The 19,846-nt window shown below is 40.9% G+C and overlaps 1 protein-coding gene across 5 annotated transcripts in view; it reads left to right on the forward strand.

Annotated features, from left to right (window-relative positions):
• The first annotated feature begins 601 nt into the window (after nt 1-601).
• LOC144091218 (ephrin type-A receptor 5-like) overlaps nt 602-19,846 on the forward strand; it is a 111,592-nt gene continuing 92,347 nt past the window's right edge. For 4 of the 5 annotated variants that reach the window (XM_077623381.1, XM_077623382.1, XM_077623384.1 and 1 more), the window contains exons 1-2: nt 602-871; nt 18,097-18,161. In XM_077623381.1, the coding sequence (XP_077479507.1) occupies nt 784-871; nt 18,097-18,161 (153 nt within the window). In that variant the 5' untranslated portion in view covers nt 602-783. Of the gene's footprint in view, nt 872-3,146; nt 3,678-18,096; nt 18,162-19,846 lie in introns of all 5 variants that reach the window. The other variant, XM_077623383.1, reaches the window with a different exon arrangement.

The following is a 19,846-nucleotide window of genomic DNA, read 5'->3' on the forward strand; positions in this document are numbered from 1 at the left end:
AATTCTTTTTCCTGGCGAACAGGTTGAGGAAAAAAATAAATAAACGCAAAACGAAGATAAAAAAGTAATTACCCCCCCGCCCCCAAATAATTTAGTTTGAAAAAAAAAATAAAAAATAAAAATAAAAAAACGAGAACATTTAGAGTAAAAAAATAATTCAAAAAATAACCCAAGAATACATTTGTTTAAAACACAAAGAAAAAATAATTCAAACAACAACCTAGAAAAATAATTAATATGAAAACCGAGAAGAATAAAAAAATAATTCAAAAAACAACCCCAGAAAAGAAATTATTTTGAAAAACAGAGAAAAAAAATAAAATAATAACTCCAGAAAATACATTATTTTGAAAAACGATGGGTAGCAAAATATGCCAGAACACTGCCGTGGGGAAATGCAGGGAAGGCCTAATCAAATGCCGAATCCCTTCCAATTAAATAGCCTCACTTGTGCAAAAATGTCAACGCAAGGAGGTATTTGCGCCATTTGCCCGAATGAAAGCCCTGTAGTGGGGTTTACCTGTGGCTGATACACGATTGGCGGGGTTTGGATCCTAAGCCCGCCCCCTCCGGCGGGCTGCCCGTCTTTCCAGCTGGTGAGCAAACAGTTGCTCTCAGCTCTGCTCCGAAGAGGGTGATATTATACTTACCCACGCGGAGCGAATCCTTCACCACATTCCTAATTTCACCGCTCGAAGGTTAAAAGAACCTGCCTCTCTTTAGGCACCAGCTCATCTACGATTCGGCTTCGTTATTGTTTTCCTTATCCCTTTTTAATGCGCCATGAAAGCGCGTTGGAGGAGTTGCGGAGCGAGGCTGCTGGCGTGGACGTGGTTTTGGAGTATGGCGTGGTGCATTCCTGCAAATGAAGGTAAGACCACTCGTGGTTCATGTTGATTTCGACTCACGAGCTTGACAAGTGTTTCATCCGTGAGTGGACCGCAACGCACGCGTGGCTCTCTCCTTGCCCTTGACATGTTGTAAAATGTGTATCAAAGGGTAAAAACATAAATAAAAATGAAGAAATAAAAGTACGTTGTCACAGAATATATATTTAACATTTAATCCGTTACTTGTCTGGACTGCGCTATAACTGTCCCATTACTGCCTGTTCGCGTTATCAACACCTGCAGAAAAAGACATGATAGTGTCTCTTTCACTGTGTTCTCTTTTAGATTGCGGCAGGTCTAAACTGATTTTCTGGCATTGTGTCAACCTACAACATTTAGTCCTTATTTTAGATGACAAAAACAGTTGTTGTCATATTGTTTCCTCAGCAAACATGACGACTTAAGGCACCCTTCCTCAACCAATCCGTCACATTCACCTGTCACAGTTAACATCTAACAAGTTGATGTCAATCCCACATGGAATGGAGTGTCGGGTTGTGTTCCCACGCTTTATCTGCTCACTGTGTAGAATTCGAATAGTGGGATATGACGGCTATTGTCGTGGGTTGTTAGTCGTCATTATCCCGGTAAGGAGAGAACATTCTCCAGCTTTCTTATTGTTCACATAATGGATTTTTTGGGACAATTCTTCAGAGTGAACCATTGTCCGGCTGTAGAATGGATTGGTCTTCATATTGGTTTTTCTAAAGAGCATCCTTCATTTATAAAGTTGTAATTTACCTGATATTGCCGTGGCCTTGTGTGTCCATGTGAGGTTAAGTTGAAAACGAAATCTTAGAAAAATAGTTTCAAGTTCAACCTTTTTGAAATTCTAAGCTAGGAATTGCCTCTTAAAACTCCCAGTAAAAGGATTTAGTAGGAATTTGCTCCAGATAAAATACTTGATGAGTGAGACAAAGCATTCTGAATTGGGAGTTGTTAATGTCGCTTCACCATTTCCAGGTGTGCACCTTTTAAGTCGAAGATCCGAGTTGAAATTGTCAAATACATACCAGCTACTAAAAAGTACAACATTGATTTCAAATATTTGAGGGAAATTGCTTTGCTTTTATTCATATGCTCCAAATTCCTGGAGCAATCCCTGACCACATGACTAACAGAAGATTTACTTCTTTAGATTTCCTCCTCATTCTATTTAGGCAACAAACGAGTAGAGTGCCATTTACAAGGCAATGCTGCCAATTACTGAACTGCCTGAATTTTTTGCATATATTTGGCATGTACACATTATATTCTAACTGATATGACAGTACAACTAACTCAGGGGTGGGCAAACTTTCCAGCACGGGGGCCACATTGACTTGTAAATTTTACAGACAGGCCAGGTCAGCACAAGATACAATATATATAAAAAACTGCGTTCGTTAACAGTACATATGAAACATAAACAGAAAAAAGCATTAGCGTATTAACATACCTTTTAATGAGAACAGTGTTGTTGAGCACCCATTTTAACCAGTGCATTGAAGTCTGGTGTTAATCCTGTTGTGGGCTATTTGTGGGGTGCGCTGTTGGTGTTCATCACACCAAAAGTCTGTTCGCGCACATATGTAGAGCCAAATAACACTAGAATCCTCTTTGCCATCTTCTGGATGTTTGGAAATTTAGCTGCACTTAATGATGCAAAAAACTCATCCAGTTTCAGCGAGTTGAAATTGTCCTTTAACAACATGACACATTGGAGATCAGTCAGTTCAAATCCAGGTCGGTCTACCTGTGTGGAGTTTGCATGTTCTCCCGGGCCTGCATGGGTTTTCTCCGGGTACTCCGGTTTCCTCCTACATTCCAAAGACATCCATGGTAGGCTGATGGGACTCTCTAAATTGCCCCTAGGTATGAGTGTGTGTTTGTTGCTTGTGCCCTGCGATTGGCTGGCGTCCAATTCACAGTGTCCTCCGCCTTTGGCCCGAAGTCAGCTGGGTTAGGCTCCAGCACCCCCCGCAAACCTAGTGACGATAAAGCGGTTCAGAAAATGAGATTAGATGAGGTGAGATTTTGCAATGCAACTCAGAGAGTGGCAGCCTGTCACTGAAAAGCGACAACAAACGGTAGCTCCAGATACAAATATGATTAACACTGAGTTCAGCCAATGATTTCATGCGGTTCATACCATCCATGCATGTTTGCTTGCAATCTTTGAGTAAATTTTAACTACATTGATTGGCTGTGTAACCTGCGTTAGTTACACAGCCAATTAATGTAATTAACAGCACTACATGCGTACGCGTTTTGCAGGTTAGGATATACCTAACAGTTCGGTGGAACTGCTGCCAACCCTCTTTGAAGGCGGAAAGACGGGCCTTTGGCAGAGCCACTCAAGAAGCCAAATTAAAAACGAAATGCGGTTCATTTAAGATGGAATGGCTGTCGGAGTACGTGCAAATCGAAGAAGTAAAACTCGGTGACATTTTTTCTTTTTGAAGTGATAAAGGACTGGTCTGCAAAACATGTTGCGAAGCCAAAGTAGCAAGCGACTTCTCGGAGAAAAAAGTGCGGACTGAATGGAAGTTGGACAATCTCAAGCGTCACACTCAGTACAAAACTCATTTTAATGCTGTTGGAATTGTACGAAGACGCAAGATGGGAATGGGGATCAGTACATTATTGCAGGAAAGCGCAAAAGATCGAGAGAAGAGAAACGAGCTGTCACCCAAAAAAGAAATCCGACCCCGGGCAAGTCAAAGTTCTCATCGACAATATTCTACTCGGCATCAAAATGAATGCAGCAATGCTGTCGGTTCAGCAAATCCACAATCACATGGCAAAGTATGTGAGTATACCGGAAAGCTGACGAAGTAAAAACTATGCCTTTGAATTTGTGAACTCAATCAGTGAGTGCAGAATGAGACGATGTCCAATGTTAAAAATGCACCATGACATATCCTGATAGTAGACGAGAGCACAGACATAACAGTGAAGAAAATGCTCGTCTTATACATCAAATACAGGGAAAAAATGACATCAACTATAAAACTGTTTGATGGCATCTAGCTGACAGCACGCACTACTCACAATATTGCGCAGGCAATCACTAAGTTTTACTCCAAGCATGGACTGGACTTGCAGAGAATGGTGATGCTGACCGATGGTGCCTCAATAATGCTAGGAAAGCACAACGGAGCTGCCGCTTTATTAAAGCGGCAAATACCCCACCTAACGGAACAACATTGCGTGGCACATAGAGAGGACTTAGGCATTGATGCCTGGAAAGATGTGCTCTTCATCCAAGATGTGGAAACTTGTCTTAGAACTGTATATTCCACTTTCTCTCGGTCCACTGTAAAAAGGTTTTGCATGTTTTGTGTTTGTAGTTTGTCATCAACCCCTGTATGTGTATTTAAACCCCTGTGTTCTGGCACATCTTTGGTGGGAGTATTGTTTTGCGCTTCGTGTTTCCTGTTGGATTGAGTGAGTAATGTTTTGCCTCTTCATTTGGTGTGCGTCTTCCCTGTCTAGTTTGATTAAGTTAACTTTGTCCCAGGTTGTATCATTTTTGTATGATTATTTTGGCAATAAGAGACTAAGTTGTGCACAAGCACTTCCCTCTCATTTTTTGCTTCCCGCATCCTGAGTTCGACTTCGCATCATGACAGTGGTCATAGCGAGCACTTCTGATGTTGCTCACAGTGGTCCTTAGTGTGCTCAGAGAGCTTGTCTGTATGCCCAGAAATGTGAAAAATTGGAGGGAACTTTGCTTGTGAGAAGGGATATGACACCACCTGAAGTGCCCTGTCAATTTTTCCAAAATCACCAAACTGACGACAGAAATCCTCATGCAAGTCATCCAGTGATTTCCAGTATTTTTTCCACCTGTTGCGTTTAACAGGAAATGAGCAAATGACTTGTCTAATATTTGCTTCGAAAATAAAACCAGTTTGGTTTAGAAGGCTCTGACGTTTGCTTGCATTTCATGTACAAAGTGTTTTTTCCCTGGTATCTTCACATTCAGCTCGTTCATGTGTGGCAGTATGTCCACAGAAAAAGGTAAATCACAAAGCCAAACTCAGGATATTTGTCAGTATATTCTCAAGTAGCTCCAAAAATGAAATCTCCTGTTTGAGCTCCCACACACATTGACATACTTTTCCCCAAATTTAACCAGCCGACATTAGAATGATGAAGTAAGTCTGTGTTATCTGCGTCAATTTCTTCAAGAAAAGTAATAAACGATGGTGAAATCCTCTCGCTCGAATAAAGTTAACGAGTTTCACAACTGGCTTCTCTACGTGGTCAAGCTGCAACATGTATTTACACTTCTTGGTGAATTATGCAGTGTAGGAAAATTACCTCCTGCTCAGGGTTGTCCTTTTTCATCCTGTACTGAATTCTCTTGAGCATCCCAACATTTTTTCCTGTCAGATTTGGTGATCCATCTGTGGTAACGTTAGCGTTAGCGTACTCCAAGGTAACTTGTGCCTCTGGAAAAAAATAAAAGCTGAGTGGTGTCCTATATATCATTGATTTTGTCTAGTACCAATGAATATAATCTAAATGACTCCAATCTTTTGTTTAGCTTGTTAGTTAAGTGTTCGTCAATTACTTCAATACGTCGAGTCACTGAACTGCGTGATAAGCTAATTTTTTCAAATTTGTTCTTGCTCTCAGGACATACCGTATTTACTCACATATAAGCCGCCTGCGCATATAAGCCGCACCCTGAAAATGGCCTTGACATTTTTGAATCTTACAATTTCTCGCGTATAAGACGCCCCCCTGATTCCCAATTTTCACCTCCATATTCATGGTTTTAATTGTTTGTACAAATATCGGATTGGATTGGATAACTTTATTCATCCCGTATTCGGGAAATTTCATTGTGACAGTAGCAAGAGGGTGAGAATGCAGATACAGGAAAGGCATAGTTACACATAGTTACAAGTTAGACAATACAGTCGCAAAGGCCGAAGAACAACAAAGCAAAAGGACAAAGTACAAAGCAAAAGCAAAGTATATAGGATCATTAAGAATCATTAAATCAAATCATTAAGACAGAAAAGCAGCAAAAACACAAAACGAGCAAGAGGGGACGGACCACTACCGACTGCCACCTGAGCGGTGCCATCTTGGTTGCAGTAGCAAAAACGGATACAGACTCAAGAAAAAGACGTTGTAGAGTTGGATAAAACTGGAACCACACACCGGAAGTCACAGGAAGTCTATATGTTACTTAGAAATATGTTACTTTGAAGGGAAAATCTTAAGAAATATCACGTGGTATTTCTGAGATACTGTATTAATCAAAAGTGCATTATTAGGGTCAATATCATAAGGAAGTTAATTTGCCTGTCTTTGTAAATGCAAAATATCAAATTATTCAATTTGAAAGAAGAAATAAGTCTATCTTGAAGAGAACCTGATGCTTTCTAATGACAGATATTACAATTTTCTTACCAGAAGTTTAAGATGTTGTGGCAGCCATATTGCTTCTGTCAAAATATCTCAATTCGTTCAATGGTTCATATTACTCCAATAGTTGTCACTTTCGAACAAGAAATAAAAGGAAAAATAATCAATATTAGCGAGTTAGCTTAGCGTTGCGATGTTCTTTGATAGCGGTGGAACACCTCATCTACCCAGATACTCCGTCAGAGAGTGAAACGAAGGCACACAGATGATTCTTCAGCTCCTTTTATATCAAATCCAAGTAAATGACAATGTAGAGCATTCTTCTTTAACAGCAAATTCCATTCAACTTTGATGAACACTGAATCAAACGCCGCTGGAAACGTTCGCAGTGCTCTCTACTAAAGACTACAACTATAGGACCCCAAGCTATCCGCCTAGGTGCCTCAACGAAAAGAAGGATATAACCTGCCTTTTAATGAAAACAACGGAAAACATGGAACATTTATAACAATCAAAGAGGAATTTTGTTTTATTTCTAAATTAAGGCTACTCGCGTCTGGCCAGTCAAAGCACGTTTAACTAGGTTTATACGTCATCGCCCTAGGTAAGATGGATGTGCCCCGAGCGGGCAGTGACGGCAATGTGAGCTTTTTCACGTTTTATGCAAGATACGTACGTTTTTTTGTTGAATTTCATTCATGGACGTCAAAATAGATTTTGTTTAGCATTTTATCGGTTTATCTTTCCTCTATTTTGAAATAAAGTATCGGCCGACTTGACTTCGCTTTTGTCGTGACGTCACGCGCCGACGCAATGGCACCATTTTGAAGTGACGTCATTGTGCTGTGGCGCCGTCAATTTGCATTTTTTTTTGCGTGTCGTGTTTTTATGCGCATATAAGCCGTACCCTCTATTCAGTCATAATTTTTTTTGTCAGAGAAAAGCGGCTTATATGCGAGTAAATACTGTAACATACTTGCTGTCTCTATCATGCACTCTTTAAAAAGGTCCCATTCAGAGAAAGGCTTGTTGATTTGAATGCCAGTAAATTACTTGTCTTCGTGCTTTCTCCTTGGATGGAATTTGCCCAAATAAAGATGTTTTGCTGAGGCTGTAAGCTAGTAACCAACCTTTCAGCAGTAGCCGCACCTTCTCATGTTGAAAGGTTGCTGGCGTAATTAGAATGCTTGGTGGAAAAGTAACGGCTGATGTTGTATTGGCAAATAAGACATACAGCCTTGGACCGGATTTCAGTAAAAGAGAATTTATCCGTCCATTCTTTGTTAAACACGCGGCACTGAGTGTCGACTTTTCTTTGACATTGCTGCAGATTGGTTCTGATTTGACCAGTAGAAGAAGCGCGTTAATTGGAAATGGGTCTCTCAAGTTGCTGCGCCTACGTTCCACCTGGTGTTCAAATGCCGTCATTACAATTCAAAATGATATGAATGCAATTATCTACATCAAACCTTAATACTGTACCAATCTTCCGCGGGCCGGATTAAAAAGTAAAAAATGTGGGCCGTAGTTTGCCCACCTCCGAACTAACTAAATGAATAATGATCCATAATGAGCAGTACTGTAATCCCTCGAATATCGCGGATAATGTAGACCAGACATGGCCACGATAATCGAAAAACCGTGAAGGATCACCCCTATAATTACTACCATCCGTTTTCATGCCTATACAGAAATACAAGTACACAAGTACAATTATCAAGAAGTGTATTTATTAAATATTACAGTTATAATCATATAAAAAGACTAATGTATTAATATCTAAATATAATGTATATATACAAAAATTAGAAATACGTTAAATACCCAGTGAAAATAGTTCCCCTCCGCTTGATTTAAATAAATAAAAGGATTAATGGGAGTTTTAATTCAAGTTCTTGAAGGGGACCCCCGTTTCAGTGAGGTACAGCTTCACGTCTGTGATGAAACAGTTTGAAGGCTTCCGTGATCCAAGCTTTCCGGTTGCTCATCCAGTAGACAGGTGGCAAGGCTTTGTTCTTGTTTTCTAAAGCATGAGGACGGACGATCGAACTTGTAGAGTAAGCCTGGTGCCACCATGAAGCCAGCCAGCAGCATCCCCACACATGATGGAGGAGGATCAGGCAATCCGTGTGAACCCTGCCACTTTCAGTTCATCTTTGAATAAGAATATCCGGGTAGGCATCCTCTTCCAAAAAACTTGCTCCGCAAGACAACCATAAGGGCAGACCTCGCTCGCTCGCCGCCAGCACGCGCCGCCGTATCGCCCACCGACCGGCCCCTCGAGGCGTCGCTGTGGCTCCGCTTTTTAGCCAAAGTCCCTGCTTTTCAACGGGGAGGCGGCGGTGGCTCCGGTAATGATTTTTCTACAGGATGCTTAGGAGGCGATGCAAAATCCACACAAAGCTGGAAAAGGCTCGGGGTTGGCTTTGTGCAAGTGGTAAGGTGCACGATGGGAACAAAACAGGAGAAGGCAAGAGCTCGTACTCCTCAGTCTTTTATATTGTATGTCGCATCATTCTTCTGTGTCTAAATTCTTCGTCGCGTCATTCTTCTTTTGCTGTGAATTTTTTCTTTGGTGATGAGTGCCACCTAATTCAGCGCCAAAGAAGCGCAGCTCTGACTTCTGCTATTTTTCATCTCCCGTTTTTCAGTTGCGATTTCAGCGTGAATTTTGACATTTTTATGAACTTTTTTTATACGTCTGCGTTGTACTGAAGTTGAAAGTTGAAGCTGCAAAGTGGTGAAAGATCCCAGTGTTCTGCTAAGACCCCAAATAAACAATTGCGATTTTGACATCCAAATTATTATTTTTTCCCCCACTAATCTCTCGACTATCTTTACGATTAACTGGCACCTCGGCGCTGAGCAGGCATTTAAACAGCTCTACTGCCAAAAGTGTTGTCTGTCAAACGTCAATATTATGATATAAAGGTGCTCGGATGATTCGCCTAAAGACGTTTCGCCGACGGACGTTTGACAGACGCCCCGCCCCCGGATCGTGTGTGTACAAGTTTTGCAACCTCGGCCCGCGGGCCATATACGGCCCGTTAGGATTTTTAATCCGGCCCGCCGAGTAGGTAAATCATATCCCTACGGTCATCGCAGGGGTTTCTCCCCCGGAACAGTGCTTCGTGGGCGGATTTTAATGACACATGCTGAGTTTCATTATCGAGCTCCATATATTTCCCGAGTTTGAGCACTTTAAAAATCGGTGGGGGTTCCCCCCGAGCCTATCCGAAAATAGTGCGCCGTGAGCGGACTGGGTTGGACGACGCCCCGCTGAATTTCTGCAGCTCCAGAAATTTTTCAAATTTGAGCCCCACACACATTGGAGGGGTTTTTCACCGAGCACAGTGTTCTGTTGGGGGACAGGGGTGACACATGCCCCGCTGGAATCCTGAGCACCATATTTTTTTTCTAAGCGTGAGCACCACACATCGGTGGCGTTTTTTCCCGAGCGTAAACAAGGATAGTGACACATGAGCGGATTGGGTTGGCTGATGCCCCGCTGAAATCCCGAGCTCCATAAATTTTTCAAAGTATGAGCACCACACACATCAACGGTGTGTTTGCCCAGTGCCTATCCGACATTTGATGTCGCAAATACAAATACTAGTATTTGTATTTAATCATTAAACGCTGTTTTCGGCTGGATTTGACCGAATTTGAGACCATTTTGAGCCGTTTGGCGAATGGCTCTGTTCTTAAAATGGCCGACAAGCGACGACGTCGAGCTCCGTTGCCTCACAACGCGCATCGGACATCTAGTCTGTATACACGAAGAATATGTGAATTTCCTTTGTCTTCTTTTAAATAAAATACTAGTATAAAATACAATACTAGTATCGTATATACAAATACTAGTATTTGTATTTGATCATTAAACGCTGTTTTAAGATGGATTTTGAAACATTTCTGGAGCTGCAGAAATTCAGCGGGGCGTCGTCCAACCCAGTCCGCTCACGGCGCACTATTCTCGGATAGGCTCGGGGGGAACCCCCGCCGATTTTTAAAGTGCTCAAACTCGGGAAATATATGGAGCTCGATAATGAAACTCCGCATGTGTCATTAAAATCCGCCCACGAAGCACTGTTCCAGGGGAGAAACCCCTCCAATGACCGTAAGGATATGATTTACCTACTCGGCGGGCCGGATTAAAAATCCTAATGGGCCGTATATGGCCCGTGGGCCAAGATTGCAAAACTTGTACACACACGATCCGGGGGCGGGGCGAGCGCGCCGGTGAAACCTCCGCTCGGCCGAAGCTCTGTTCGGCCGAACAGCCGTTCGGCCGATTGACCGTTCGGTGGAACGTCCATTCGGCGACCTGTCCGTCTGTCAAACGTCCGTCAGCGAAACGTCTTTAGGCGAATCATCCGGCCACGTGATATAAAAGATCTAAATGTTTATAGTCTTGTTTAACTTAGATTTTGTTACCAAAGACAGGCTTTAATTTGTTATCATAAATCTCCCCTCCTTCTCACGACTCTGGAGTCCCGAGTCCTCACAAATAAAATATGAAATTTCGCGTTTGCTTCGGGCTCGGGCCTGCAAATCAAGATAATTGGTCAGGCTCGGGCCGGGTCGGGCTTTAGTACTCACGGCCGAGTCGGGCCTGGCTGGATTTTTTTTCGGCCCGATCTTACCTCTAATATTAACTTCCTTATGCTATTGACCCAAATAATGTGCAATCCAGCAGACGATCCTTTAGATTCATACATCTTCTCTTTCTCATCTCATTTTCTGAACCGCTTTATCCTCATTAGGGTCGCGGGTGGTGCTGGAGCCAATCCCAGCTGTCTCTGGGCCAGAGGCGGGGGACACCTTGAATCGGTGGCCAGCCGATCACAGGGCACAAGGAGACAGACAACCATCCAGAGGCAATTTAGAGTGTCCAATCAGCTTACCATGCATGTTTTTGGAATGTGGGAGGAAACCGGAGTACCCAGAGGAAACCCACATAGGTGGACCGACCTGGATATGAACCCAGGACCCCAGAGCTGTGAGGTCGACACGCTAACCACTTGTTCCACCGGGCCGCCATTGGATTCATACAGTATCTCAGAAATAACACATACGATGATTTTTCTTAAGATTTTGAGATGTGTTAAGATGTTAACACATTTGTACTCCCTATTAATACTATGAATATGGAGGTGAAAATTGTGAATCAGCGAGCGTCTTATACGAGAGAAATTGTAAAATTAAATGTTTTTAAGGCAATTTTAAGGGTGCGGCTTATGCGGCGGAGGCGGCTTTTATGCGAGAAAATACGGTACAGTGGTACCTCGAGATACGAGCTTAATGCGTTCTGGGACTGAGCTCGTATGTCGATTTTCTCGTAACTCAAACTAACGTTTCACATAGAAATGAACTAAAAACAAATTAATTCGTTCCAACCCTCTTAAAAAAATCCCAAAACAGGATATTGGATTGGAAAAACATTTTTATTTTTTCTAATTCGCCATTTATTAACAAAGTAACAAATAACTAGGGGTTTAACAGTACTAAAATGTGTTTAATAGTACTCAAAAACACTCTCAATACTTAAAGAAGCCTAACATACGCTAGCATAACATACGCTAGTGGATAGCATAACATAAGTTAGCGGCTAGCATAACATAAGTACGCTAGCAGATAGCATAACATACAATAGCCTAGTGTCATGCTAGCGCCCTATCTGACGAGGCGTATTGTATTGACAAAAAACAAAAATATACAGACGCTCCCCTACTTACGAACATACGACTTACGAACAACGGTACATATGAACATGTCTGCAAATTGCGTTTATGTCGAAAAATGTTCGCAAGTTCGATTTTGTATTTTTTTCCGAGTAGTGCTTCTTTCCGCCGCTAATACCGACGCCTGGCGCTGTGAGGGCTCAGCTCACCCAGCATCTACCTTCTTCTGTTCAATGCGGAAGCGCGTGAACGTATCTCCAGTGCGCAAAGAACCTTTTTCATTTGTATCATTAAATATCTCGTGCATCCATTATTGAATATGGTTGGTAAAAAGCGAAAGGCTTCTATTGAGGGAGTTGCAAGGAAGAGGCAAGCCATTTCATTTGAAACGAGTGGCAATAATAACGAAGCTTGATGCGCGTGAGAGTGGTGAGCGTTGCACATATACAACTTGAATCGTTCGACCGTCAGTACCATTTATAAACAGAAAGATCGAGCAGCAGGACCCAAATATTGAACGTTGCACAAAGTTTGCAAATCAATTGAATGATGCCATACAGTGCTACCGCATTATTTATGATGAAAAAAAAAAGAAAACTGTGCAATCGTCGTTAGATCGCTTCTTTCGGCCAGTTTCTAATACATAAATCTCTCTCTCGCTCTCTCTCTCTCTCTATACAGTACTGTACATATTCTCTCCATTTTATTAAATGTTTTTTTTCAGTACAAACCAATGTGTGTTACTTATACAAGCCTTAAACATAAAAATGCACTCATATAAACCTTCAATATACTTATATAGGCCTGAAACATAAATTATAATACAAAATATAGCACTGAATCAACTTACAAACAAATTCAACTTATGAACAATCGCTCGGAACCTAACTCGTTCGTAAGTAGGGGAGCGTCTGTACCCGCAAATGCGACTGCGCCCAATCACATGGTGCGCTTTATAGGTGTGAAAATACGGCAGTTTGTTGCCAAAAGCTCAAAATCACGTTAGGTCTGGTGAGTTGAGAGCCACAGTTATTCCAAGAGTTTTCCCAGTTCAACAGTTCTATACAAACAAGAGCCAAGAAATTTCACCGCCAACTTATTGCGGCCCATAAAAGCATATTTAAACAGTGAGACCTCTACTTACAAATGCTTCTACACAAATATTCAGGTTACCAAAACCCTCAATGGCAAACCTTTGTGCCACTTTTCAAAAAAATCTGAATTACAAAACATCAAACGGAATCAAACGTCCCCTCAAACGTAATACACCTTACAATTTTCAAAATAATAAATGATACAGCAGGATGAGATTGGAACATTCCCTTTTATTATCTGAGTGCATACATGTGAGCCAAGGTTCGACATTATGACTAGTGAGGTATCAGTGATAAGGTCAATTGAATCCTGCCCTCACGTCTCAGTTGCCGTTCGTAGTGCATGATGTGTCAACACATGCTGCTTTCATCCATGTTTGTCAGTGTTATCAGTATAGTCTGCAATATAAAAATGACCTTTGTGCACTTTATGTAATTTCCATTTTGCAAAAGAAGAACCTTAAAAATGTTCAATAGCAAGATAATAGAAATAGGAAATCACACAAAATGTTCACCCATTCATTCACTAGGGTTTAGCCATCTGTGTGTAGCCCAACCAGAAGCGGGCACAAGTTTTTACGTTTTATAAAATTGCATTTTTGTTTGTGGATGGGTCGGAATCAAATTGGTAGGATGTACTTGAGGGAACACTTGAGGGATGTAGATGCATTGGTCCTTTGAGATTTTTGATGAATTAATCTCCAAACATGAGCTCAAAGGCGTTGCGTCTGGGCTGTGTCTTCTAATTTGTCTGATTTCGATATATTTAATACATCTACTTACAACAGTTCTACATACAAAATGTTCAGGTTACGAAAAGCTTTGATGGAAAACCTTTTGTTCCAAGATACAATAAACAATCCAAGTTTTAAAAAACTTAAGCAAATCAAACATCACCCAGTACCTAAATACACCTGCATCGTTTTTTGTTTTTGTTTTATTGTGCAAGATTCGCTATTCCCAACACCTTGGTCTCCTACTCGCTATAATGACGTTGCGTTCCATGATTCCGGAACTGAGATAAGTGTGCTGTGGGTGGACACTCTAGAGCAGACTCAGACTCGGGTTGGTTCGCGGGCCGCGTTCACGTCAACTCGATTTCATGTGGGCCGGACCATTTTAGATATAATATTTAGATTTTTTTTAAATAAATGGATTAAAAGAACTGAATTAAAAGTCCTGAATATTCAGTTTTTATAGATCTAAAACAATGTTTATTTTAGCTTTTTTATATATATTTTTAGATTTTACAAAATGATTTTTGAACTAAAACACAGAAAAAAATGATTAAAAAATTACTATTATTGATTTAAAAGGGGGAAAATCAGGAAATTTAACATACATCTATATTCTTCATTTTAATTTGATCCTAAAACAGAAAGTCGGCACTCATGATTTACCTTCCCGGGCCACACAAAATGATGCGTGGGGCCAGATTTGGCCTACGGGCCGCCACTTTGACACATGTGCTCTAGAGCCAGCACTGTGCAGGGTAGCGGCCAGCCGGTCGTTCGTGACAATAATTGTTTTTCTGAGTGTGCGTAACAATTTTAAGTTGTTAAGTTGTAGGTCACATGCGTGTGCACGGATGTTTACTCGGCTGCCACTGACAATTCCAGCCCGTTGGAAAAATGTCTTTGCATTTTTTATTCATTTTAATGGCTGAGTAAATAATTTCTTAGCTTAGTTTCTCTTTTTCTCTCATTTGCATACATTTTTCATTCAAAATGTGTACATTTTTATAATTTTTTTAAAGGTAGTAATATTGTGGAATGAATTATGCAAATTCAATGCTGAATATGCTTCTGCTTGCGAAATAGCAACTTTATGAAACCACTTCTGGAACCAATTAATTTCTCAAGTAGAGGTAACACTGTTCTTAATATTTCAGGTTTTTTTTTTATTTATGAATCTGCCATAAAGATCAAACTTAGAAACTATAGAGTCAGGAGTGGGCAAACTATTCCACAAAGGGCTGCAGTTGGTGCGGTTTTTCATTCCAACCCGTAAGAGGGGAACCCTTTTCACCAATCAGGTGTCCTACAAGTGCAGTCAGTGGATTGCAGTCAGGTGCCTTTTGTTTTTTGCAGAAATCTCATTGGTTAAACTTCTGTGCTGGATTGGTTGGAACAAAAACCTGCACCCACAGGGGCCCTCAAGGAACGGTTTGCCCACCCCTGGTAGTTCGTTTTATTCATATATGAAGTGAATCTCAACATATTTGGGGCATTGAGTCTTAAGTTTCTCACCCCTCCAAAAAAAATCACTTCTTATGAGTCGATATTTTAAAACAGTAGGCCCAAAAATCATCTCATATAATTTCTGAACTGCTTTATCCTCATTAGGGTCGCGGAGGGTGCTGGAGCCAATCCCAGCTGTCTCTGGGCCAGAGGTGGGGGACACCCTGAATCGGTGGCCAGCCAATCACAGGGCACGAGAAGGACAACCGCACAATCACCTAGGGGCAATTTACAGTGTCTAATCAGCCCACCATGCATGTTTTTTTTAATGTGGGAGGAAATCAGAGTACCCCGAGGAAACCCACGCAGGATTGGGGAGAACGTGCAAACTCCACGCAGGTGGACCGACCTTGGATTTGAACCCAGGAGCCCAGAGCTGTGAGGCCGACACGCTAACCACTCGCTCCACCGGGCCGCCCGCTCAGAAATCAAACATAAAAAAAAACAGTCCCTCATGAATAAAAAAGGTTTTAGCCAAATATAATTAGGAAATTAACAGGTTACAGGTTTTACTGGCGCTGTTTTTCTGAGGGAATGTGGGGAAATAAGTGAACTCAGCAGCCAGAGATGCATGACACCAAAAACAGACACTTTTACACCTACAGAATATTGGAAGTCTTGAGTTAACCTCTTATGTTTGATTTTGGAATCTGAGAGGCCCAGAGAAACCCCACAAAGGCACGGATAGAAGATGTAAGCTCCAAACAGGAGGACAGGAGGAGTGCAGATTTGAACCTGTGAGCACTGAGCTATGAAATGAATGTGCGAACCAGTCATCGCACATGTAATTCTTGTCAATTTTGGCTATTTTCAGCAATGCAACTGCTTCCTCTCATTCCAAGTTCAGGACTAAAATTTGTGAACTAGATGCAAAAGCTATTCCTGCTTTTTAACTGCGTAAATGGTGATCAAGTGTCAGTCTAAATGTGGTGTTTTTACAAAATAAAAAGTTTTATTTTAGTTTCCAATGGGGTTAGATTAACCAAGGGAAAAAAGGGAAATATTGATAAAATGATAAAACCATCCGTGTGCCAAATTGTCACTGTTATCGTGAAACAGGAACTAAACTTGGTGGGCTTGCTTACTGTTATTTATGAAAATGAGAATGTGGTTTGAAATTCCTCTTTCCTGTTCAAAACAGCTTGCTGAGTGAAATATAAGGAAATCATTTTTTTCCTTAACAAATCGGCATCCAAAAGATGTCCACATCACAAATATTATTTTCACGATTTGTTGCATTTTTATTGATTTCAATTTGATTGTGCTTAAATTCATATATTGATCCAGATATATAAATAGATGATTGATCAAAATTCATGATGATTGGGCACGCAAGCCAATGTTAGCGTTGGTGCTTCAAAAGAGCTATTTACCATAGCTGTTATGTTGGTGACATGACTTAGTTAAGAATGTTACAATAACAGATTTTTAGGTTTTTTTTTTGGAAGGGGTGTGCTTGGGATTGTTTGTATATTAACAGAAATATCTAAAAAGGTGAGGCATTCCCATGTCAAACTAAAATGTTGCTAGTTATGTGGGCTTCCTGAATCTTCTCATCTGCATGAGGTTCCTCCAACACTGAAAGGCAATCCATATCCTTTCTGAAAGTATTGTGCTTTTAGGTGTGTTCACGACACTTTAATCACTGTAGACACATTTTTTTACCGCACTGGATAAAGCAATAGGAACTCTGAAGACTTGCGAGCGATCCTTCACCACTTTGTGGCTTCAACATTCAGTACATTCCGTTTTTTTATATTAAGTATAAAAAAAGTTCATAAAAATGTCAAAATACACGCTGAAGACACTTCCGCTTGCACATGAGAAAATGGCGGAAGATGGTTGGAAGCCGCGGAGGAGCAACGTGGAAGTTGAGTTTAAGTCCGGGCAGCATGCTGACGTCCTTGCTCTTATCTGAAAATAGAGCTCCCTGCACGGGTAATTGACGGCTGGACGGCGCGGAGAAGCAAAAGGAAAGTTTAATTTTCCCCAAACAATGACGGCAATAACGATGTAGAACGTGGTCTTAGTACTTTGAAAAATTGGCAAGAAACTTTCAATATGGCTCACTGTTCGAAGCCAAGTGTCCCAGAGATTGATGACAACATGGTCATAGCCATGAAATATGGCAATCGTCTTGACAGTTTCATGTCGTTGACAAAAGCATATTTGTACCAAAAAAGAAACACCGGTCACAACTCCCCATCAACATCTTCCTTGTGCGCCGAAAACATCTCGCAAAAGCTCTGACACCTCCTGAAGATTCCATCGATTTTTATAGACTATATTTAGATATTAGTACATTAGTCTTTTCATATGTTTGTAGATGTAATATTCAATAAATACACTTCTTGAGAATTGCACTTGTGTACTTGTATTTCTGTAGAGGCGCACAAACAGGTAATATGGTAGCAATAATAGGGGTGATCCTACTTTGCGGATTTTAGATTATATTGGCCATGTCTGGTCTACATTATCCGCGATATTCGAGGCATTACTGTCTATGGACTTTCCTAGAGGGATATGAGATGGGTTCTGTTGAAATGATGTGGTCAGCTACTTGTGCTTGACAGCTTTGAAAAAAGACGCTGATATTGGAAGATTCTAACAGCTGTGTGAGCCATTCTTTATCTGCTTTAATGTATGTAAATCGATGGTCCTCTTAACATGATCTGTAGGACAATTGCATGCAATGAAGATTTGCATTCTGTCAGCAAGTGAAATTCACATGGAAACGATGCTCTACCTTCTCATGCATTGAGATTGGAATGGCTAGATTACTTATATAATGTCTCAATTTACTGTGATTTTTATTTTACAGTTAACTTGCTGGATTCTCACTCCGTGATTGGCGACCTTGGATGGGTCTCATACCCGAAAAGTGGGGTGAGTATGTTATGTTGTGTTGTTTATGTATGGATTATAAATGAGCACAAGATGAGTTATCCACCATATAAAATCTCCACATAGTCTAGTGAAACACGGAACAAGTCATTCGCCGACTGCTCATTAGCCGTTAGTTCCTCCTGTCCTGTTTACTTATAGACCATCCCTACGCTGATTAGTTTTAAGGTATACCGTATTTACTCGCATGTAAGCCGCCCGCCCGTATGAGCCACACCCTTAAAATTGCCTTGAATTTTTTTAATTTTACAATTTCTCACGTATAAGCCGCCCCCCCTGATTCCCAATTTTCACCTCCATGTTCATGATTTTAATAGGGAGTACAAATGTGTTACTTTGAAGGGAAAATCTTTAAAAAAATCATCACGTGGTATTTCTGAGATACTGTATGAATGGTTGGCTTTTTAGGGACAGGGATGATGGTGGCAGATTTCAGGCAGGGTGGGATGATGGATTGTTGCAGGGAACAATTGAAAATCTTTGTGAAAACCCCAGTCAGCTGGTCAGCACAGGCTTTGAGGACCTTCCCAGGTACTCCGTCAGGGCCAGCAGCCTTCCTGGTGTTCACAGTCCGCAGTACCTGTCTCACTTCATGTTCCTGAAGCTTCGGTGTACTGCTACAAGGTGGTGGATGTGTTGAGATTGAATCCGATTTGTCAGTCTCAAAGCGTCGCTTACGAATATGGGTTACTTTTCTGTCCTTGACTGGTACTCCTTAATTTACACTTTCATACTTAATAATGTTGACACTTAAGTAGACCTGTGATTAGAGGTGCTATTTTTGCAGACTGTTTTCAACTTTTACATTGAAATAATTCTGTTGACTTTGAAATTTATTGTTGGCATTTTTTTTCTTACTTCAAAAGCTGTCATCCGTTTTTCTTAAATTGTTTAATTTTAACTTAAAAGCGCCACCCATGCCAGAATGTCAGAAAAGGTGATGACACTCTTAGTAGAACAAACACAGATGTAAAGCTCTTGCTATTTAAAGGAGGCATTGGCAGTCGTCCCACTTTTATATGAAATGTTCAAGGTTAGGTTTTAACTTAGGACAAAGAACACATGTTTCACTCACAGTCGGTCAATGCTTTTGAGCCAAACAGTTATTATGTAACTCCACAGACTTTAGCTCAAGTTGAAAATTTGATCACTGCAACCACACTCCAAAATTTCCCTACAAGTTCATTTTTGAAAATACATTGGAGCAAAAACTGGCACGCGCGCTTGAACAAAATTCAGACTCGATTGTCTTGCTGATTTAGCTGGAGATGCCAGCCAGCAATAAGAGCAGAGGGGTGAAAAAAGTGCAGTTAACAAACAAATACACATTCACAGAAATGGCGGAGAGTTAAGCATCAATGCCAAGCGGTAGCCTGGATCTGAAGCTGAATTGTCCAAGAAAATTAGGACAAAAGAGTAGTTTGAACCAGAAAAGTAAACTATTTTCGATATGACTGATCCTCATTTTCCAATCCAATCATTTGAAATATGATGGATTTTTTTTCTGATCAGCCATTTATGCCTGTGTACATGAGGACAAAAATGGTGAAATAAATCCAATTTCTGGCTGTATGAAGAGAAAAATGGGCATAATTTGGAAAGAAAGCTCAGCCTATGTGATAGGTTCACCAACATGTATTCCCAGATGCACGCACAAATAAAAGAGA

Source organism: Stigmatopora argus, chromosome 16 (assembly GCF_051989625.1).
Source record: "Stigmatopora argus isolate UIUO_Sarg chromosome 16, RoL_Sarg_1.0, whole genome shotgun sequence".
NCBI classification, from domain to species: domain Eukaryota; kingdom Metazoa; phylum Chordata; class Actinopteri; order Syngnathiformes; family Syngnathidae; genus Stigmatopora; species Stigmatopora argus.